Source organism: Coregonus clupeaformis, unplaced genomic scaffold (assembly GCF_020615455.1).
Source record: "Coregonus clupeaformis isolate EN_2021a unplaced genomic scaffold, ASM2061545v1 scaf0002, whole genome shotgun sequence".
Lineage (NCBI taxonomy): Eukaryota > Metazoa > Chordata > Actinopteri > Salmoniformes > Salmonidae > Coregonus > Coregonus clupeaformis.
In genome coordinates, this window is record NW_025533457.1 from 1,236,476 (window position 1) to 1,259,936 (window position 23,461).

At 44.1% G+C, this 23,461-nt stretch overlaps 1 protein-coding gene across 2 annotated transcripts in view; it reads left to right on the forward strand.

Annotated features, from left to right (window-relative positions):
- The window catches only part of pias2 (protein inhibitor of activated STAT, 2), a 26,508-nt gene continuing 3,047 nt past the window's right edge, over positions 1-23,461 (forward strand). The window contains exons 1-13 of one of the 2 annotated variants that reach the window (XM_041835963.2): positions 5-170; positions 2,722-2,809; positions 3,367-3,895; positions 5,075-5,162; positions 5,266-5,316; positions 5,452-5,542; positions 5,719-5,853; positions 6,284-6,389; positions 6,600-6,673; positions 6,825-6,985; positions 10,370-10,503; positions 10,612-10,795; positions 20,671-20,810. In XM_041835963.2, coding sequence (XP_041691897.2) covers positions 3,370-3,895; positions 5,075-5,162; positions 5,266-5,316; positions 5,452-5,542; positions 5,719-5,853; positions 6,284-6,389; positions 6,600-6,673; positions 6,825-6,985; positions 10,370-10,503; positions 10,612-10,795; positions 20,671-20,810 — 1,690 coding nt within the window. In that variant the 5' untranslated portion in view covers positions 5-170; positions 2,722-2,809; positions 3,367-3,369. Of the gene's footprint in view, positions 171-2,721; positions 2,810-3,366; positions 3,896-5,074; positions 5,163-5,265; positions 5,317-5,451; positions 5,543-5,718; positions 5,854-6,283; positions 6,390-6,599; positions 6,674-6,824; positions 6,986-10,369; positions 10,504-10,611; positions 10,796-20,670; positions 20,811-23,461 lie in introns of both variants that reach the window. The other variant, XM_041835962.2, reaches the window with a different exon arrangement.

A 23,461-nucleotide genomic window follows, 5' to 3' on the forward strand; every position in this document is an offset into this window, starting at 1 on the left:
CCTTCCTGTGGGCGAACCTCACAACAATCAACACCCACAACTTCCTGTGGGCGTTCCTCACAACAATCAACACCCACCAAGACACGTCATTCCGCAGCCAGGCACCCATGTCATATGACGGGGAGGTCAATGATCCTGACAAGAAAATGGCGGAATTTGAGGAGCTACGGGTAGGCTAAAATAAAATAAAAAGCATAGCCACTAGGTAGAAAGCTGTACTACGGCTAATCCTTCCATTTAATACATTTGCGTTGTCGGATAAGGCAATAAATTAGAATTCTGCTTTATAAAGGCAAAAAATACTGCATGTCTGTTGTTTTACATAGCTAACAACCGGTGCTGCTCTCGACATTAGCATGCCGCGAGCTAGCTAACAACAATTATCCACATGTAGCCATTGGCTTATCAATGCGAAATTGTTTTGTAATGTTGCTTCACGTTAATTTACTTTATCTAACAAAATCTGTGTTACCTGTTGCATGTAAATACTGTTAGTTGACTACAGTAGGTAGCTACTCTATTTACAGTCAAATAGGCTGTGCTAACATAACTAGCTATCCAGCTAGCGACTATTGTTGTTTTCAGTGTTGCTAACTAGCTGGACTGCTGTTAACTGTTATCTAAAAATAAGAGTAATTTTCAGGTTTGACATTCTAGATAAGGTTATCTAGACTGGACCGCTATAAACATTACTGTAACTAACTGTAATGTAAGATTTCAGTAAAATGATAGCGACTTTATTAATCAGTCAAATGATAGTTAGCCATCTGCCATCTACATAAGATGAGACCGAGGCTAAATTAGTTTAATATAAAGCTGAAGCATCCGTTTAGAACGTTTTCTCACCACCAAATATGGTAACGACAGGAAGTCCAGTCGGGGGTAGTGGGAGAAGATGGAACTAGGTGAAACTGGACCTGCATTCTGCACATTTTTCTCATCGATAAAACATCTAATATCAATAAAATGTTCTGTTCCCAAAACCAGAATTTGTTACAAACTCAATGCACTAAGTTTTATAGACTTGACACTTTGCTAAAGTGTTTTTTTTGTGTGCGCACGTGCTCTTCACAGATACATGCTACAACACGTCAATAGGATCTCACTAGCTCGTGCATGCCATGACTATGAAGATGGTATATTCTGAATTAGGGGTGGATGGAGAAAAATGCACAGCTTTTTTGTTGTTTAAATCGTTTTTTTCCCCCAACTTTCAATCTTCAATATCGCTTAATTAATACTTTTCTTAAATGTAAAGACCCCTGTTTTAGGGGACCTGCGTGGTTCTGGTACCGGTTCCGACCAACGTTTCTGCTTATAAATCGATCTGTGGACACCTTAGATCGAAATGGCTTGGGTTGAGTGATAGCCCTGGTTCCCATGGACACAGTAGTATATTTTCTGAGCCGGTGTGACATAGGATGTGAAATTTGAAGCTGGGATGTCCCTCCTACCATTTCATTCGCTCTTCCGACTGTCCATCAACTCCTGGCTGAGCCCTATGTCACAGCCCCTGTCAAAGCACATGCCTGCAATCCTTATATCGTAGCTTGGTTTCAGCACTGTAGCACATTCAGAGATCCATTTATAGCCATTAATCTAAAATAATTAATAGATTTTAAACAAAAAAAAACACTTTCTGTTTGTCATAGACGGACACAATTAATATGAGATGAAAGGCGAGTTCCTAACGAGTTCAGGAAGCCAGGCTAGAGCTCTGTGAGACGTTCACAGCGATGGGGGCAGACGTTTTGATCAAGAGAGACCTTTAGAAAAGATGCACATTTTCTCTAACACTAAACATAGAAATATGTATTTTACATTTATAAGGAAGGTGAAATCTTATAGTTAATCGTTTTATAATTTTATTATACTATATTTAGAAAGCATATGTCATTTCAAGCCTTATTCATGCAGTTTTGTTGAATAGGAAATGCATCATATACAATATTTAAAATGTTCATATTTTTTTGCATATTTGTGCTGTTTACTTGAGCTTGTGTCCTCAAAATTAACTACACCTCAGCAATTTATAACTATTTTTACCAGAAAGGTGAGATTTTAACCTTTTCTTGGAGTATTAAGCATTACTAGTTATTGTTTATGGCCCTCATGATAAATAATTACTTTTGCGGATTATGTAGATTTAGATTTTCGATTACATTTAGTTACATTTAACCGGTTTAAACAAAGCGTGCCATGACTGAAAAATGATATATTCTGGAGAGAAAAAATACTCATAAAAAAGCTGTGGAATTTTTCTCCACCCTCCCCTGATTCAGAATATATAATTTTCATAGTCATGCAAGAGCTGGTGAAGATTGAAAACCAGATCAGAAGATCGGATAATGTTATGTTCACATATGGAACCATGCTCATGTTCATCATTTGCAGGAATTATTGATATTTTGATACGTTTTTTCTGTTGCTATTCAAATGATCAAATGAATGCCCCATAACAATACCTATTTGTGTACAGCATTATTGTATAGCTTAACAAATTCTTACCACGAGCATGATTCTGCAGTCCCACAGTTTTCCTTTGCCTACCTAACCATATAGCTAGCAAATGTTGTGGTTTTTTCCTTTCTAAAGTCAACGCTCGGCCTCACTGCTCTCCATCCATCATTTGTCTGCCTTGCCCAATGCCATGCTCTCCCCGTGTTTGGTGTTTGATCTGATCTAATGGCTCTGGCGTTATTCCCATTCAACATTTTTTAGATGCTTAACGGTCACATATAATAAGGATTTCTAAGAACAAAGGAAATGCACACGTAAGAGCGATCGAGCATGGACCATATAATGAAGGGTCAGTTGGGGTTTTATTCCTTTCCTGTTCTGGGGGTGGGGGGTGGGGGTCATAAAATGTGTAATAATAATTGTGTTGGAAAAGCTCTACTCTGGGTAGTTTTACCTGCCATTGACATGTTTGGTGTTTTTGCTTTGAAAGACAATATTGCTAACCTGGCTGTGCCATGTAAGGATAATGTGACATTTGAGTCATTATTTTGTTAGGATATCAGAATATACAGCATCCTAGTTACATACTTTTACACTTTTGACTTCTTAAAAATGGGGCTAATCAACTGTAACTTGATTTTGAACTAAAGAAAACATGGCATGAAAACTTGAATTTTCCTCAAGTGGCAAAATGATTAGCCTAATCATTCCTAATCATGTTTTATCAATGTCTTAATTGCTGCATTACATTGACAATTCTACATTTACATTTTTAGTCATTTAGCAGACGCTCTTATCCAGAGCGACTTACAGTTAGTGAGTGCATACAATTTTCCCATACTTGCAATGACATGGCAATGACATGGTAGCCTGTCTGTGTCCTCATGTCTCCCCTTGTCTCTCCAGAGCATGGTATCAAGTTTCAGAGTGTCAGAGCTACAAGTGTTACTGGGCTTCGCTGGGCGAAACAAGAGTGGTCGCAAGCATGAGCTCCTTCTGAGGGTCTTGCACCTCCTGAAGAACGCCTCCTGCAGTCCAGCCGTCCAGATCAAAATCAAGGAACTTTATCGACGCCGCTATCCCAGGACGATAGACACTAGTCATACCGACTTGGCTGCCATTAAGTCTGCGTTCTCCACGGCAGCGGAAGTAGGTTGTGGTGTTACCCTGGTAACCTCTGACCTCAGTGACCTGTCCCCTGACGGCGCCGGTGTCTCCCGGGACTCTGACCAGGTCTCCGATTCGCTGCTCCTCTCCGGTGATTCTCTGGTCCTGTCTGGTGATTCGCTGCAGCTCCACGAGGAGACCTATAAGGAGCTGAGGATGAACCTCCAGCAGCCCGCCCCTCTCATCCCCCCTGTCCACCCAGACGTCCAGATGAAGTCTCTGCCATTCTACGACGTGTTGGACATCCTCATCAAACCCTCCAGCCTAGGTCAGTGTCTCTAGGAAATCTAGATGGACCACTATTACTGGGCAGGCTTTACATTGATAATAATAATAATAATAATATGCCATTTAGCAGACGCTTTTATCCAAAGCGACTTACAGTCATGCGTGCATACATTTTTACGAATGGGTGGTCCCCGGGGATCGAACCCCACTACCCTGGCGTTACAAGCGCCATGCTCTACCAATTGAGCTACAGAATGATTACTGATCGACTCAGATTAGGTGTGTGAACGATTGTTCTTCCTGGTCACAAACTGATGTTCCTTCCTGTTGTCCTGAAACCAACCTGTAGGCCACCCTAACTTTAGACACTTCAAGTTGTCCTAGTTCTGAATGGTTTGGATGGGTGTTATAAGGCAGGCTTAAGCTCTGCCTATCTCTCTCCTCATCTAGGTTCCTTCATATCACTGGTCCCCTCTCCTCATCTAGGTTCCTTCATATCACTGGTCCCCTCTCCTCATCTAGGTTCCTTCATATCACTGGTCCCCTCTCCTCATCTAGGTCCCTTCATATCACTGGTTCCTTCATATCACTGGTCCCCTCTCCTCATCTAGGTCCCTTCATATCACTGGTTCCTTCATATCACTGGTCCCCTCTCCTCATCTAGGTTCCTTCATATCACTGGTCCCCTCTCCTCATCTAGGTCCCTTCATATCACTGGTTCCTTCATATCACTGGTCCCCTCTCCTCATCTAGGTTCCTTCATATCACTGGTCCCCTCTCCTCATCTAGGTCCCTTCATATCACTGGTTCCTTCATATCACTGGTCCCCTCTCCTCATCTAGGTTCCTTCATGTTACTGGTCCCCTCTCCTCATCTAGGTTCCTTCATGTTACTGGTCAGACTTGACATTACTGATGAAGGAGTCTGTGATGAAGTGCCTGAATGTTTGTTCATTCTGGTCATAATCTGATGTCCATGTCTTGTTGGCCATTCCACTGTAGAGCCTTAAACCAGCCTGTTGGCTCTAATTTTTAGACACTTCTCAAGTTCTCATAGATCCAAATGATGGGTGTTGTCAATATCTCTCTGCTGACGTGTACCTTCCATCATATTACCTGTCCACTGGCCAGGCTTGACGTTACTGACCAAAGACTGCAATGAAGTGTCTGAATGTTTTGTATTTGCGTCACGTCACAATCCGACATCCTTGTTCTATTAGGAGCCAGCACTGTTCAGAGATACCACCAAGAGAAATACTTCATCTTCGCCTTGACGCCTCAACAAGTCAGGGAGGTGTGCATCTCCAGGTATGGGGGCTGCTCTCTACTCTCACAGCGCCTTACTTACTCCTGACGTGTTCCGGAATAGTTCTGTTTCTAATTATCATGTGTTCTTGTTCTTTCTTTAAAGGGACTTCCTACCAGGTGGCAGAAGAGACTACATGGTTCAGATACAACTGAGGTGAGAGTAGATCGAATGCGGTCGTAATTCCAGGACCTATTCAGACACCTGGAGCCTCTGAGGGGATTTATTTCAAACAGCTTGTTTATCGCTTCTCCACATTTTGATTTTTTCTTGATTTTTTTTTTCTTGTAGGTTCTGTCTGTCAGAAACCAGTTGTCCCCAAGAAGACAACTACCCCAACAGTCTCTGCATTAAAGTTAATGGGAAGCTCTTCCCCCTGCCGGTACGTTTCTCGGCTGATCTGGGATCAGGTCCCACCTGTCCATGTAATCTTATTCATTATGATCCAAAAGGCTCAAGTGATCCTAGATCAGCACAGACTAAAGTGAGACTATTTGTAATATAACGTGATGGTGAAGTTGATAACAAGCATGCTCTAATACGTGTGTTGTTTTTCAGGGTTATGCCCCGCCCCCTAAAAATGGAGTGGAACAGAAGAGACCTGGAAGACCTCTAAACATCACCTCATTGGTTAGATTGTCCTCTGCCGTACCCAATCAGATCTCTGTAACGTGGGCAGCCGAAATCGGAAAGGTACTGTAAGCACTAACCTTGAGGAGCAAGGCATTCTTCACTCTGTGATTGGGAACTTCATTTGTAGTAGTGGAAACTGTAAAGATGCCTTTCTGCATCATAGACTTCATCAGCCTTTCAAGCTGATATGTTGTTCCGGACGTACTCCGTGTGTTGTTCAAGCGGACAGATAATTATATTTCTGACTGTTGTCCCAGACGTACTCTGTGTGTTGTTCAAGCGGACAGATAATTATATTTCTGACTGTTGTCCCAGACGGACTCCGTGTGTTGTTCAAGCGGACAGATAATTATATTTCTGACTGTTGTTCCAGACGGACTCCGTGTGTTGTTCAAGCGGACAGATAATTATATTTCTGACTGTTGTTCCAGACGTACTCCGTGTGTTGTTCAAGCTGACAGATAATTCTATTTCTGACTGTTGTTCCCAGACGTACTCCATGTCGGTGTACCTGGTGAGACAGCTCACATCACCTCTACTGCTGCAGAGGCTCAGGATGAAGGGCATCAGAAACCCTGACCACTCCAGAGCACTGAGTGAGCACACACACACTTGTGTGGTCACACTCATACACACACACACACACACAAGCATACACACACAGTCTCTCTCACTCACACACACACACACATAAACATAAATTGGAAGACAGGCTCATTGTAATTGATTCCCACTGAATCACACTCATACACCCGTTTATGTGTTTAATCTGTAATGTCCTTCATATCTTCCCTGTCCTCTTGCAGTAAAAGAGAAGCTGACCGCAGACCCTGACAGTGAGATTGCCACAACCAGTCTGAGAGTGTCGCTCATGTGCCCCGTGAGTAAAACACGCTGGGGAAGAAAACCTACATTTCATACAATCATGCTGCTACACTTTTACTGACAGACAAAGATAGATATATATATATATAGGGTGTTACAAATATGTAAAGTGTGGTGAAACTCACTCTTGTCTCTCTCCTCTCCAGCTGGGTAAGATGCGTCTGACAGTGCCGTGTCGAGCTGTCACCTGTTCCCACCTGCAGTGTTTCGACGCAGCGCTCTACCTGCAGATGAACGAGAAGAAACCCACCTGGGTCTGTCCTGTCTGTGACAAGAAGGCCCCCTATGAGAGCCTCATTATCGACGGGTTGGTACCTTTCTATAACTACACCGAACAAAAATAGAAACGCAACATGTAAAGTGTTGGTTTCATGAGCTGGAAATAAAAGAACCCAGAAATGTTCCATACGCACAACATTTTTAATTTCTCTCACATTTTGCGCACAAATTTGTTTACGTCCCCTGTTTGTGAGCATTTCTAATTTTGCCAAGATAATCCATCCATTTGACAGTTGTGGCAGATCAAGAAGCGGATTAAACGGCATGGTCATTACACAGGTGCACCTTGTGCTGGGGACAATAAAAGGCCACTCTAAAATGTGCAGTTTTGTCACACAACACAATGCCGCAGATGTCTGAAGTTTTGAGGGAGCGTGCAATTGGCATGCTGACTGCAGGAATGTCCACCAGAGATGTTGCCAGACAATTTGTTCATTTCTCTACTATAAGCCGCCACCAAGCGGCCAAACTGAAACATACTTTACAGGTTAGCTAGACTCATCCCTGAGCATGTGTGCCAAATTCCATCACTTTGAGACAAACAGATCAAGAGGTTTTTAACAAGTGCCCTTTAAAGCGCCACCGTGTGGTCAATATGAATGTCGTGTGGTCAATATGAATGTCGTGTGGTCAATATGAATGTGCTCGCGTATGTTGAGTCTTGACAATGTTTGGAACATTTGTACCAAGTTTTGTTAGAATGCGAATATCCGTGTGGGAGTTGTATTCCATTTATTTTCCAGACCACGCCCACATGAATGTTTATTGGTCACTAGCGGCCATGTTTGATATACTATCGTGCGAAAACATAATTTGTGAGCGCTTGGTCCGTAGATGCCACATATCCAGTTTCGGTCATTTGGTGCCAGAGGAGTAGCGTTTTAAAGTGGTTTTTAAACTAAATTTAAAAATGGCAGAAAATCCATCGTGGTGGACTTTATGGGTCCTTGAGGGAAATGTATTATTTTGTGAGGAACGGGACCTATGTACTGAATTGCAGGACTCTAGGCCATGGGGTGAGGGGCGTGACCTTTTCAAAGTTAGCTTTTTTAATCGCTTGTTAAAGCGCCACCATGTTACCATGGTGTTGGATGAGAGGGTGTGGCCTCAAGCAAGGTTACTACCTCCTAGGCCTTACCATCTCACGGAAATGTGCTTTATTTAAAAAAAAATAAAAATAATCAGCAGAAGGAAAATAATAAACAATGGCAACGAATACAAGGTGTTACCCTGGTAACCTCTGACCTCAGGGTTTCGCTGCTGAACCCTTAATAATAATAATAACACCTGGATATGTCCTGTGTGTGACATCATCGACGGGTCAGTGAGGGGGGGGAATCTACTGTTAGACTTCTCATTCCATTTTTATTTTTATTAGTAACGTTTTATTTTACATCCCGGTTGTTGCCGCGGCAATGATCTTGTAACTATGTTAGACTGTATTAGCTGAGGTTAAATAGAGCTGAATGGTATAAATAGATCTTGTAACTATGTAACTACGAGTGTATTAGTGGCTTGCGAAAGTATTCACCCCCCCTTGGCATTTTTCCTATTTTGTTGCCTTACAACCTCGAATTAAAATTGATTTTTTGGGGGGGTTTGTATCATTTGATTTACACAACATGCCTACCACTTTGAAGATGCAAAATATTTTTTTATTCTGAAACAAACAAGAAATAAGACAAAAAAACAGAACTTGAGCGTGCATAACTATTCACCCCCCCCAAAGTCAATACTTTGTATAGCCACCTTTTGCAGCAATTACAGCTGCAAGTCTCTTGGGGTGTCTCTATTAGCTTGGCACATCTAGCCACTGGGATTTTTGCCCATTCTTCAAGGCAAAACTGCTCCAGCTCCTTCAAGTTGGATGGGTTCCACTGGTGTACAGCAATCTTTAAGTCATACCACAGATTCTCAATTGGATTGAGGTCTGGGCTTTGACTAGGCCATTCCAAGACATTTAAATGTTTCCCTTTAAACCACTCGAGTGTTGCTTTAGCAGTGTGCTTAGGGTCATTGTCCTGCTGGAAGGTGAACCTCCGTCCCAGTCTCAAATCTCTGGAAGACTGAGACAGGTTTCCTTCAAGAATTTCCCTGTATTTAGCGCCATCCATCGTTCCTTCAATTCTGACCAGTTTCCCAGTCCCTGCCGATGGAAAATGTTAGTTTCATCTGACCAGAGTACCTTCTTCCATAGGTTTGGGGAGTCTTCCACGTGCCTTTTGGCGAACACTAAACGTGTTTGCTTATTTTGTTCTATAAGCAAGGGCTTTTTTCTGGCCACTCTTCCGTAAAGCCCAGCTCTGTGGAGTGTACGGCTTAAAGTGGTCCTATGGACAGATACTCCAATCTCCGATGTGGTGCTTTGCAGCTCCTTCAGGGTTATCTTTGGTCTCTTTGTTGCCTCTGATTAATGCCCTCCTTGCCTGGTCTGTGAGTTTTGGTGGACGGCCCTCTCTTGGCAGGTTTGTTGTGGTGCCATATTCTTTCAATATTTTAATAATAGATTTAATGGTGCTCCGTGGGATGTTCAAAGTTTCTGATATTTTTTTATAACCCAACCCTGATCTGTACTTCTCCACAACTTTGTCCCTGACCTGTCTGGAGAGCTCCTTGGTCTTCATGGTGCCGCTTGCTTGGTGGTGCTCCTTGCTTAGTGGTGTTGCAGACTCTGGGACCTTTCAGAACAGGTGTATATATACTGAGATCATGTGACAGATCATGTGACACATAGATTGCACACAGGTGGACTTTATTTAACTAATTATGTGACTTCTGAAGGTAATTGGTTGCACCAGATCTTATTTAGGGGCTTCATAGCAAAGGGAGTGAATACATATGCACGCACCACTTTGCCGTTATTTATTTGTACACATTTTTTGAAACAAGTAATTTTTTTCATTTCACTTCACCAATTTGGACTATTTTGTGTATGTCCATTACATGAAATCCAAATAAAAATCGATTTAAATTACAGGTTGTAATGCAACAAAATAGGAAAAACGCCAAGGGAGATGAATACTTTTGCAAGGCACTGTATTAGCTGAGGTTAAATAGAGCCCTGAATGGTATAAATAGCAGAACTGAATACTGTAGTGTTCTATTTAAGCAATAAGGCCAGAGGGGGTGTGGTATATGGCCAATATACCACGGCTAAGGGCTGTTCTTTAGCACGACGCATCGCCATATACCCCAAATCCCCGAGGTGCCTTATTGCTATTATAAACTGGTTACCAATGTAATTAGAGCAGTAAAAAATAAATGTTTTGTCATACCCGTGGTATACCACGGCTGTCAGCCAATCAGCATTCAGGGCTTGAACCACCCAGTTTATAATGAACTTTTAGAACATGAATGGAATGTCAAAGGAACGTCATTGGAACACGGGAGTCTCTGTCCGTCTGTCTGTCAGGTTGTTCATGGAGATTCTGAACGACTGCTCTGATGTGGATGAGATCAAGTTCCAGGAGGATGGGACCTGGTGCCCCATGAGACCAAAGAAAGAGGCCCTCAATGTGTCCTCAACCTGTATCCCAAAAATAGAACGTAAGTCCCCCTATAGACGTCAGCCGTCACTGCTATAAATACTGTATCCACAATATACCTACTGGTCGATCTGTTACTTGATACTTTCCAAATCTTTACCCCCCAAAGCGCGTCTGTGTGCCGTGGTCCCCTCCCACAGCGAGCCCAGCTCGGCCAATAAGAAGGCAGACGTGATCGACCTGACCCTGGAGAGCTCGTCAGAGGAGGAGGAGGAGGAGGAGGAGGATCCTGACCCGCCGCTGAAGAAGAGATGCCTCTACATGTCCAAGACGGAGGAGGTGCACGCCAAGGGGTGGGTTGACTGGCCTTCACGGGTCTCTCCTAGGGCTGTGTTGGTCCTTGCATTCCGTCAGCCGGTAACTGTCATGCAAATAACTGCCGGTCTCACGGTAATTGACCGTTAATTAATATAAACACTTTCGGCGTCTCCGGGCTTCCACGCATACAAGCCACTGATGCGGACCTTTTTTTTTTAGAACATCTACATAAAAAAAGTAGAATAAATCAATTAAATATACACATCACAATAATAATAATGCAAGTTTTTTTTGTTGTTGTTGTGATGGGCCTACAAACCTTAGAATGTCTTAGAAAGCTAAACCTATGGGCTGGCTGCATGATGTAACGCTATTGATGATTTGGAAAAGGCATAGGTTCTGATCCTTTCTTCCCGCCGAGGGAGAGAGAGAATATCATTGCTGCTCTGCTTGTGTGGCAAAGCAAGTTAGGAGATATTTAATCAATGGAAGATGGAATTAAAATGGCAGAATTCAAAGTGAAATGAGAAGGAAAGGCTAGAAGGAAGGAATGACCAAAAGCCAACAGGTAGGCAGCCATTTATAATGTTGTTATGTGTTTGGCTAACTTTAGGATGGTGACAAACACAGTAATGTTATGGCTAGCCTCAATTAGCCTAGTTAGCTAGCTTCTCTCGGTGTGATGCAGTCAAGACAGGTAGTATTTACTCTGATAAATAACTAGCAAGACCTTAGTCTAGCGGGAGATACCAGCCCTCTTTCCCCCACCGTGTCTCTCTCTCTCCCCCACCGTGTCTCTCTCTCTCTCCCCCACCGTGTGTCTCTCTCTCTCTCCCCCCCGTGTCTCTCTCTCCCCCACCGTGTCTCTCTCTCTCTCCCCCCGTGTCTCTCTCTCCCCCACCGTGTGTCTCTCTCTCCCCCACCGTGCCTGCTCAAAGCCTCCCACAACTTACTTTTACATTTACGCCCCGCACGGCTCCTCCCCCGCTCCCTAGTAACCTACAACTCTGGCTCCTCCCCCGCTCCCTAGTAGCCTACAGCTCTGGCTCCTCCCCTCCCCCTAGTAGCCTACAGCTCTGGCTCCTCCCCCGCTCCCTAGTAGCCTACAGCTCTGGCTCCTCCCCCGCTCCCTAGTAGCCTACAGCTGTGGCTCCTCCCCCGCTCCCTAGTAGACTACAGCTCTGGCTCCTCCCCTCTCCCTAGTAGCCTACAGCTCTGGCTCCTCCCCCTCTCCCTAGTAGACTACAGCTCTGGCTCCTCCCCCTCTCCCTAGTAGACTACAGCTCTGGCTCCTCCCCCTCTCCCTAGTAGCCTACAGCTCTGGCTCCTCCCCCTCTCCCTAGTAGCCTACAGCTCTGGCTCCTCCCCCGCTCCCTAGTAGACTACAGCTCTGGCTCCTCCCCCTCCCCCTAGTAGACTACAGCTCTGGCTCCTCCCCCTCTCCCTAGTAGCCTACAGCTCTGGCTCCTCCCCGCTCCCCTAGTAGCCTACAGCTCTGGCTCCTCCCCCTCTCCCTAGTAGCCTACAGCTCTGGCTCCTCCCCCTCTCCCTAGTAGCCTACAGCTCTGGCTCCTCCCCCGCTCCCTAGTAGACTACAGCTCTGGCTCCTCCCCCGCTCCCTAGAAGCCTACAGCTGTGGCTCCTCCCCCGGATGTGCTTCTCTCTCCTGTTTCTCCGTAGGTCCGGTTAATAAAGAAGCAAAATGATCTGCTGCTTCCCTTACTCGGACCGGACATGGACCCGACCTGGTCCATACGGTGACGGGTCTGGTTGTCCTTAGGTCCGTTGGGAACGGGTTTTAAAAAATATATTTTTGCATATTGGGTCCGGGGCTTTCCTATGTCCATTTCGGAACGGGACCTCTAACTCCCATCACCATTTGTACTCATCATTCAGATTATTAAAATGTATTCATTAAGTTTTTTAGAGTGATTAGAGGGACTATAGCGAGGGCCGTTGGGTAGGCTTGAGTTTATTAAATGGATCACAACATTTTCTTTGCTACTTTGGGTCAGGATCCTCCTCCTCCTCCTCTGACGAGCTCTCCAGGGTCAGGTCGATTGCTATTTTTATTTATTTTTTTACCCCATATGTAACTCTGTGTTGTTTTTATTGCACTACTTTGCTTTATCTTGGCCAGGTCGCAGTTGTAAATGAGAACCTGTTCTCAACTGGCTTACCTGGTTAAATAAAGGTGAAAAATAAAAAATAAAAAAAATAAATAAATAAATAAAATAAAAAGAAAAAACAATTTTCTTTTTCTTATCCAGAGCAACTTACAGGAGAAATTAGGGTTAAGTGCCTTGCTTAAGGGCACATCGACAGATTTTTCACCTAGTCGGCTCGGGGATTAGAACCAGCGACCTTTCGGTAACTGGCACTACGCTCTTACCCACTAAGCTACCTGCAAAATAGCTTTTGCTCATGGTGAAAATAAATAGTTTGGTCATCCTCACAAGTCAAGCCAGTCCTCCATGAAAGCAGCTCAGTTTGTCTGTGTCTGATCCATAGATGCAACTTATCAAGTTTCATGCAGAACGGTCATTCGGTGCCAGAGGAGTAGCTTTTTAAAGTATTTTTTCACAAAATTGCATGAGAGGGTCTGGACTATGGGCCTTAACCATTTTACATTTACATTTTAGTAATTTAGCAGACGCTCTTATCCAGACCGACTTACATGAGCAATTAGGTTTAAGTGCCTTGCTCAAGGGCACATCGACAGATTTTTTCACCTAGTCGGCTCGGGGATTAGAACCAGCGACCTTTCGGTTACTGGCACTACGCTCTTAACCACTAGGCTTCCTGACGCCATGTCATTAACCATGTCCAGTTGCACCCTCCTCTGCCTTACCGTCTCACAGGAATTTGCATGTTAATTTTCCTGGCAAGAAGAACCGGCGTAATTATAATTAAAGGTGCAAGCAGCATTGCCGGGGTTCAAGCTGTGGGCCCACTCTGCCACCATCAGGACTGAATGTACACATCACTCTAGGATGAGCTACTTCAGTACTGTTTACCGTGCTTGGCAAATATCACAACTCAAAATCAATGCAATATACTTTAGATGTATCTTGGACAATTTTGTATGATATTGACTACTGTAAAACTTCTTCTCCTGAACCTCTACTGTAAACTTCTTCTCCTGCACCTCCGGATCGATCGGAACCAAATTTGGTATATAGCGTCTATGGATGCACGTCTTTAAACACAACATTTTCCAAGAGTCTAGCTAAAACCACATGGCTGCTATGATTCAATGAGCTTGCATGAACAGCGCCACCATACGGCCATACTCAACCATACTCTACAGGTTAGCTAGACTCACCTCCCTGAGTGTGTGTACCAAATTTCATCTCTGAGTCAAACAGATCAAGAGATATAAACATGTGCCCGTTATAGCGCCACCGTGTGGTCGATCAGAAGTGTGCTTGCATATGCTGTCTTGACAGTGTTTGAAACATGTACTCCAAGTTTTGTTACAATGTTAATATTATTTTCTGATCTGTATGAATTTATGTGACAGACCACGCCCACGTGAATGTTTATTGGTCAGCAGCAGCCATGTTGTTTGACATACTAGCCTAGACAATGTTGCGTTGGGAGACATAGATGCCATTTATCAAGTTTTGTGTAGATCGGTAATTCGGTGCCAGAGGAGCAGCGTTTTGATTGCTTTTCACAAAATGTAAAATGGTGGAAAATGTATCACGTGGGGACTTTATGGGTTATTGAGGCAAAATGTGTTCCTTGTGAGGAGAGGGACCACATCTAGGGCTCTAACTCATGCTTTCAAAGTTTGTTATAGCACCACCTTGTGGCTAATTGGCATTTGATTGTACGAGAGGGTGTGGCCCTTGTCCCTTTACCATCATGCCAGGTTGCTGCAACCTAAGCCTTACCATCTCACGGGAATTTGCATTAGATTTTTTTTGCGTTACGGAAGAAAATGAATAATAATTAAAGCTGCAAGCAGCGTTGCCGGGGTTCAGCTGCGTGCCCATTGTGCCACCGTCAGGAAAAATTGGACACGTTTCCCTAGGAGGAGTTACTTCTGTACTGTTTGCCATACTTGCCAAATATCAGAACTCAAAATAAAACGGATCATTTTTGGGACCATTTTCAGTGATGTTGACTACTTTAAACATCGTCTTCTCCAGGACTGCTGGACCGATCTTGGTACATAGCATCCATGTACCCATGTTTTTAAATGCAACATTTTTTTCCCAGGACTTAAACAATATGGCCGCTATGAGTCAATGAGCTTGCATGAATGGTTATTCCTGTCCAACAGCGCCACCATGTGGCCAAACTAAACCACACTTTATAGGTTAGCTGGACTCACATCCCTGAGCATGTGTGCCAAATGTCATCACTCTGAGTCAAACAGATCAAGAGATATAAGCATGTGCCTTTTTATAGCGCCACCGTGTGGTCGATCTGAATGTGCTTGCATAGGTTTAGTCTTGACAGTGTTGGGGATTATTTGGCTGAAATATGGCACAATTTCCACAATTTTAAATCAGTTTGCATCCGTTTCACTGAGGGACTTATAATTGGAAGGTAAACCTCTAAATCAACTATTGTGGCTGGCTAATAGTTATTGTGGCTAGCTTCACATAGGTCAGTTCTCCGTATAACAGCAACATGCTAACAGCAGCCTATTTTAACCCACTGTAAATGTTGTGTCATCTGAACCTTAGTGAAACTGTACACTTATTTCTAAAACGAACCTCAATTAGATAAGTGCCCTATACCGACATGGAAGTTTAGTGGTCTGTGTCAAATACACTTAAAACAGACTGTAGGCCTAAGCAACGTAAAGTAACGTTAGGCAGCTAACGCTACTACCTATGTTTAAACGTAGCTAGCTAGCCAGCTAAGATTAAGTTAGCTACCACCTAACCAATTGAGCTCAAGTGGCACTGTCAGTCTGACACTAGGAGCAATCAAATAACTTAGATAAAACCACTTGCAAAATAGACTCAGCGATGTGACGTTGATGCAGAAAGTAAATCGCCGAATGGGTCAATTTCCGCAACTAAGAGTTCAGAAGCGTGAGGCTCAACTTCTCCACTGGTTTGGTTGTACAACACTGTTTCTTAGCTAGCTAGTTAGCGTAGAACCCCGTATTATTGGCATATTCAACAGCGTTTAAAAATATATATTACCTTCAACAGTGTCTCCACCATGGTCTTGGCCATGGTGGAGAGTTTGGAATCTGATTGATTGATTGCTTCTGTGGACAGGTGTCTTTTATACAGGTAACAAACTGAGATTAGGAGCACTCCCTTTAAGAGTGTGCTCCTAATCTCAGCTCGTTACCTGTATAAAAGACACCTGGGAGCCAGAAATCTTTCTGATTGAGAGGGGGTCAAATACTTACTTCCCTCATTAAAATGCAAATCAATTTCTAACATTTTTGACATGCGTTTTTCTGATTTTTTTTTTTTTTTTAATATTCTGTCTCTCACTGTTCAAATAAACCTACCATTAAAATTATAGACTGATCATGTCTTTGTCAGTGGGCAAACGTACAAAATCAGCAGGGGATCAAATACTTTTCCCCCTCACTGTAGCTACTAGCGATAGCCTTAGTGGCTAACGCTAGCTAGCTTCATGATACGGCCAAGAGTAGCCAATCTAAACTACACTATTATGGCCTCTTACACTAACATTACCCACTAAGTAAAACCTAAAAAAGTATGACCAACTCAGATACAACTGGTACCAATGTCAGACATACACACTATTTTGCACAACCACCTAGGGTGGGCCGTATCCAGATTTTCATATCGTCATACCGTCCTTCTCTCACCCGGGGTAGATGGTATTACCGGTTTAGTACACAAGGGGCCGCCCCCCCCCAAAAATGCTAAAAAGCCCATTGGGTGTCTAATACTAGAATGCTAACAAAATTAGGACAAGTAATAATGCATTTCCATGGAGGCTGCTAGCTAAATATGCTAACGAGTACAAATCAAAATAAACAAATGACAAAGACAGGCAATCCAGCTCATAAAGTTATACATATATAGGTAGGAGCTACTGAATGTCATTTTTGCTGAGTTTGGACATTTTACAAGCGGATGTGAACGAGAGACATTGTGCAAATGAACAAAGTTTTGACGCATGCAGGACTGGCTCTCCAGCAGCATGTAGTACTGGCTCTCCAGCAGCATGTAGTACTGGCTCTCCAGCAGCATGTAGTACTGGCTCTCCAGCAGCATGTCTACATGGATGTGTGTTGCTAGGGCAACGGGAGCATGCAGGACTGGCTCTCCAGCAGCATGTCTACATGTATGTGTGTTGCTAGGGCAACGGGAGCATGCAGGACTGGCTCTCCAGCAGCATGTCTACATGTATGTGTGTTGCTAGGGCAACGGGAGCATGCAGGACTGGCTCTCCAGCAGCATGTCTACATGTATGTGTGTTGCTAGGGCAACGAGACTCCAAAAAACAAGATGGCAGTGACAGCTGTACAAATACAGCGCATTCGGAAAGTATTCAGACCCCTTGACTTTTTCCACATTTTGTTATGTTACAGCCTTATTCTAAAATGTATTACATCGTTTTTTCCCTCAATCTACACACAAAAGTCCATAATGACAAAGCAAAAACAGGTTTTCGGAAATATATAAAACTGAAATATCACATTTACATAAGTATTAAGACCCTTTACTCAGTGCTTTGTTGAAGCACCTTTGGCAGCGATTACAGCCTTGAGTCTTCTTGGGTATGACGCTACAAGCTTGGCACACCTGTATTTGGGGAGTTTCTCCCATTCTTCTCTGCAGATCCTCTCAAGCTCTGTCAGGTTGGATGGGGAGCGTTGCTGCACAGCTATTATCAGGTCTCTCCAGAGATGTTCGATTAGGTTCAAGTCCGGGCTCTGGCTGAGCCACTCAAGGACATTCAGAGACTTGTCAAGAAGCCACTCCTGTGTTGTTGTCTTGGCTGTGTGCTTAGGGTCGTTGTCCTGTTGGAAGGTGAAACTTCGCCCCAGTCTGAGGTCCTGAACGCTCTGGAGCAGCTTTTCATCAAGGATCTCTCTGTACTTTGCTCCGTTCATCTTTCCCTCGATCCTGACTAGTCTCCCAGTCCCTGCCGCTGAAAAACATCCCCACAGCATGATGCTGCCACCATGCTTCACCGTAGGGATGGTGCCAGGTTTCCTCCGGACGTGAAGCTTGGCATTCAGGCAAAAAAGTTCAATCATGGTTTCATTAGACCAGAGAATCTTGTTTCTCATGGTCAGAGATTCCTTTAAGTGCCTTTTGGCAAACTCCAAGCGGGCTGTCATGTGCCTTTTACTGAGGAGTGGCTTCCGTCTTGCCACTCAACCATAAAGGCCTGATTGGTGGAGCTGCAGAGATGATTGTCCTTCTGGAAGGTTCTCCCATCGCCACAGAGGAACTCTAGAGCTCTGTCAGAGTGACCATTGGGTTCTTGGTCACCTCCCTGACCAAGGCCCTTCTCCCCCGATTGCTCAGTTTGGCCGGGCGGCCAGCTCTAGGAAGAGGCTTGGTGGTTCCAAACTTCTTCCATTTAAGAATGATGGAGGCCACTGTGTTCTTGGGGACCTTCAATGCTGCAGAAATGTTTTGGTACCCTTCCCCAGATATGTGCCTCGACACAATCCTGTCTAGGAGCTCTATGGACAATTCCTTTTTTATTTGTAATACATTTGCACACAAACTGTTTTCGCTTTGTCATTATGGGGTATTGTGTGTAGAATGATGAGGAAAAAATATATTTTTATCAATTTTAGAATAAGGCTTTAATGTAACAATGTGGAAAAAGTGAAGGGGTCTGAATACTTTCCGAATGCAGTGTAGAGAACTGATCCTGTATACTGGTTGTTGGGGTGGGATTGGTGTGTCCATAGGTGGCTTTTATTTATTACTCATTGTTAGGAAGAATTATGATCAAACTCTGTTGTTTGGTACTATATTTCTTGAAGATCGAAATTAAACCTTTTAAAATTAAAATAGCAAATTTGGGTGTAATCAATTAGCTTAATTTCTCAGAGTTCAAATTATATTTAAACAATGTTTCAGGAAAGTTAATCTTATCTGTTTCTAACTATAGAAACGATTTCAGCACAATCTGAGATGGTGGGTGTCAGTCATCTTTCTTGTGCTTTTTGAGGTGCAATGACCCTAGTCTTAACTAGTCTCTACCTTAACTAGTCTCTAACTTAACTAGTCTCTAACTTAACTAGTCTCTAACTTAACTAGTCTCTAACTTAACTAGTCTCTAACTTAACTAGTCTCTAACTTAACTAGTCTCTAACTTAACTAGTCTCTAACTTAACTAGTCTCTAACTTAACTAGTCTCTAACTTAACTAGTCTCTAACTTAACTAGTCTCTACCTTAACTAGTCTCTAGCCAACTGGTCTCTAGCAACTAGTCTCTACCTTAACTAGTCTCTAACTTAACTAGTCTCTAACTTAACTAGTCTCTACCAACTAGTCTCTAACTTAACTAGTCTCTATAGTCTCTAACTAGTCTCTAACTTAACTAGTCTCTAACTTAACTAGTCTCTAACTTAACTAGTCTCTAACTTAACTAGTCTCTACCAACTGGTCTCTGCAACTAGTCTCTAGCTTAACTAGTCTCTAACTTAACTAGTCTCTAACTTAACTAGTCTCTAACTTAACTAGTCTCTACCAACTAGTCTCTAACTTAACTAGTCTCTAACTTAACTAGTCTCTAACCAACTAGTCTCTAACTTAACTAGTCTCTAACTCAACTAGTCTCTACCTTAACTAGTCTCTAACTTAACTAGTCTCTAACTTAACTAGTCTCTAACTTAACTAGTCTCTAACTTAACTAGTCTCTAACTTAACTAGTCTCTAACTTAACTAGTCTCTAACTTAACTAGTCTCTAACTTAACTAGTCTCTACCTTAACTAGTCTCTAACTTAACTAGTCTCTAACTTAACTAGTCTCTAACTTAACTAGTCTCTACCTTAACTAGTCTCTAACTTAACTAGTCTCTAACTTAACTAGTCTCTAACTTAACTAGTCTCTAACTTAACTAGTCTCTAACTTAACTAGTCTCTAACTTAACTAGTCTCTAACTTAACTAGTCTCTAACTTAACTAGTCTCTAACTTAACTAGTCTCTAACTTAACTAGTCTCTAACCCAACTAGTCTCTAACCTAACTAGTCTCTAACTTAACTAGTCTCTAACTTAACTAGTCTCTAACTTAACTAGTCTCTGACTTAACTAGTCTCTACCTTAACTAGTCTCTAGCAACTGGTCTCTAACAACTAGTCTCTAACTTAACTAGTCTCTAACTTAACTAGTCTCTACCTTAACTAGTCTCTACCTTAACTAGTCTCTAACTTAACTAGTCTCTAACTTAACTAGTCTCTAACTTAACTAGTCTCTAACTTAACTAGTCTCTAACTTAACTAGTCTCTAACTTAACTAGTCTCTAACTTAACTAGTCTGCTTCTACATGTCAAAGACAGGCAAGGTGTCATCTTCACTTAACTCAGCGAAATGACATGACCACAAGCAGCAGTGTGAATAACGTATTGCGACGTAGAGTAATGCCGGAGGCTGAACCTGTGAGCACCCGCACAGGGCGTCCGCTTCACTCGGCTGTAATGTATATAATATATATAATATAATGCCATTTAGCAGACGCTTTTATCCAAAGCGACTTACAGTCATGCATGCATACATTTTTGTGTATGGGTGGTCCCGGGGCTCGAACCCACTACCTTGGCGTTTAAAGCGCCGTGCTCTACCAGTTGAGCTACAGAGGACCACCAATGTGATAGCTGTGTAACAACTCCTAAAAAGAGTAAACTCTAGCTCTGTGCTATTTGTTGTTGGCCCGTTGACGATGTTTAACTTTGTGTATCGCTGAATCTACCCTGTGTTTCTAACCTTCAGAGTGTTGACGTACCAGCCGTCGACGGTGCGCCTGCCAAATGTACAGGCCCTGGACACGCCTTACCTGATGTCTTCACTAGCAGACTATGCAGTCCCCTTCCACCACTCTACCCTGTCCACCATCCCTACAGACATGCAGAGTAAGTAACCCTGTCACCATCCCTATAGACAGGAACAGGAAGTCACCCTGTCACCATCCCTACAGACATGCAGAGAAAGTCACCCTGTCACCATCCCTACAGACAGGGACAGGAAGTCACCCTGTCACCATCCCTACAGACATGCAGAGAAAGTCACCCTGTCACCATCCCTACAGACAGGGACAGGAAGTCACCCTGTCACCATCCCTATAGACAGGGACAGGAAGTCACCCTGTCACCATCCCTACAGACATGCAGAGAAAGTCACCCTGTCACCATCCCTACAGACAGGGACAGGAAGTCACCCTGTCACCATCCCTATAGACAGGGACAGGAAGTCACCCTGTCACCATCCCTACAGACAGGAACAGGAAGTCACCCTGTCACCATCCCTACAGACATGCAGAGAAAGTCACCCTGTCACCATCCCTACAGACAGGGACAGGAAGTCACCCTGTCACCATCCCTATAGACAGGGACAGGAAGTCACCCTGTCACCATCCCTACAGACAGGGACAGGAAGTCACCCTGTCACCATCCCTACAGACAGGGACAGGAAGTCACCCTGTCACCATCCCTATAGACAGGGACAGGAAGTAACCCTGTCACCATCCCTATAGACAGGAACAGGAAGTCACCCTGTCACCATCCCTACAGACATGCAGAGAAAGTCACCCTGTCACCATCCCTACAGACAGGGACAGGAAGTCACCCTGTCACCATCCCTATAGACAGGGACAGGAAGTCACCCTGTCACCATCCCTACAGACAGGGACAGGAAGTCACCCTGTCACCATCCCTACAGACAGGGACAGGAAGTCACCCTGTCACCATCCCTATAGACAGGAACAGGAAGTCACCCTGTCACCATCCCTACAGACATGTAGAGGAAGTCACCCTGTCACCATCCCTATAGGCAGGAACAGGAAGTCACCCTGTCACCATCCCTACAGACATGTAGAGGAAGTCACCCTGTCACCATCCCTATAGACAGGAACAGGAAGTAACCCTGTCACCATCCCTATAGACAGGAACAGGAAGTCACCCTGTCACCATCCCTACAGACATGTAGAGGAAGTCACCCTGTCACCATCCCTATAGACAGGAACAGGAAGTAACCCTGTCACCATCCCTATAGACAGGAACAGGAAGTCACCCTGTCACCATCCCTACAGACGTGTAGAGGAAGTTACCCTGTCACCATCCCTACAGACAGGAACAGGAAGTAACCCTGTCACCATCCCTACAGACAGGAACAGGAAGTAACCCTGTCACCATCCCTATAGACAGGAACAGGAAGTCACCCTGTCACCATCCCTACAGACATGTAGAGGAAGTCACCCTGTCACCATCCCTACAGACATGTAGAGGAAGTCACCCTGTCACCATCCCTATAGACAGGGACAGGAAGTCACCCTGTCACCATCCCTACAGACATGCAGAGTAAGTCACCCTGTCACCATCCCTACAGACAGGAACAGGAAGTAACCCTGTCACCATCCCTATAGACAGGAACAGGAAGTCACCCTGTCACCATCCCTACAGACATGTAGAGGAAGTCACCCTGTCACCATCCCTACAGACATGTAGAGGAAGTCACCCTGTCACCATCCCTACAGACAGGAACAGGAAGTCACCCTGTCACCATCCCTATAGACAGTAACAGGAAGTCACCCTGTCACCATCCCTACAGACAGGAACAGGAAGTCACCCTGTCACCATCCCTATAGACAGGAACAGGAAGTCACCCTGTCACCATCCCTACAGACAGGAACAGGAAGTAACCCTGTCACCATCCCTATAGACAGGAACAGGAAGTCACCCTGTCACCATCCCTACAGACATGTAGAGGAAGTCACCCTGTCACCATCCCTACAGACAGGAACAGGAAGTCACCCTGTCACCATCCCTATAGACAGGAACAGGAAGTCACCCTGTCACAATCCCTACAGACAGGAACAGTAAGTCACCCTGTCACCATCCCTATAGACAGGAACAGGAAGTCACCCTGTCACCATCCCCACAGACAGGAACAGGAAGTTACCCTGTCACCATCCCTATAGACAGGAACAGGAAGTCACCCTGTCACCATCCCTACAGACAGGAACAGGAAGTTACCCTGTCACCATCCCTATAGACAGGAACAGGAAGTAACCCTGTCACCATCCCTACAGACAGGAACAGGAAGTCACCCTGTCACCATCCCTATAGACAGGAACAGGAAGTCACCCTGTCACAATCCCTACAGACAGGAACAGTAAGTCACCCTGTCACCATCCCAATAGACAGGAACAGGAAGTCACCCTGTCACCATCCCTACAGACAGGAACAGGAAGTTACCCTGTCACCATCCCTATAGACAGGAACAGGAAGTCACCCTGTCACCATCCCTACAGACAGGAACAGGAAGTTACCCTGTCACCATCCCTATAGACAGGAACAGGAAGTTACCCTGTCACAATCCTTACAGACAGGAACAGGAAGTCACCCTGTCACCATCCCTACAGACAGGAACAGGAAGTCACCCTATTACCAGTGGAGCTAGTTCTCAGATGTGTGGGGAATCAGGAGAGAGTGAGGAAGTCCTCCAAACAGGAGTTCTGGAAAACCTGTGAATTTCCGGAACTTTGCAACCCTAGTTGGTGCTTCGA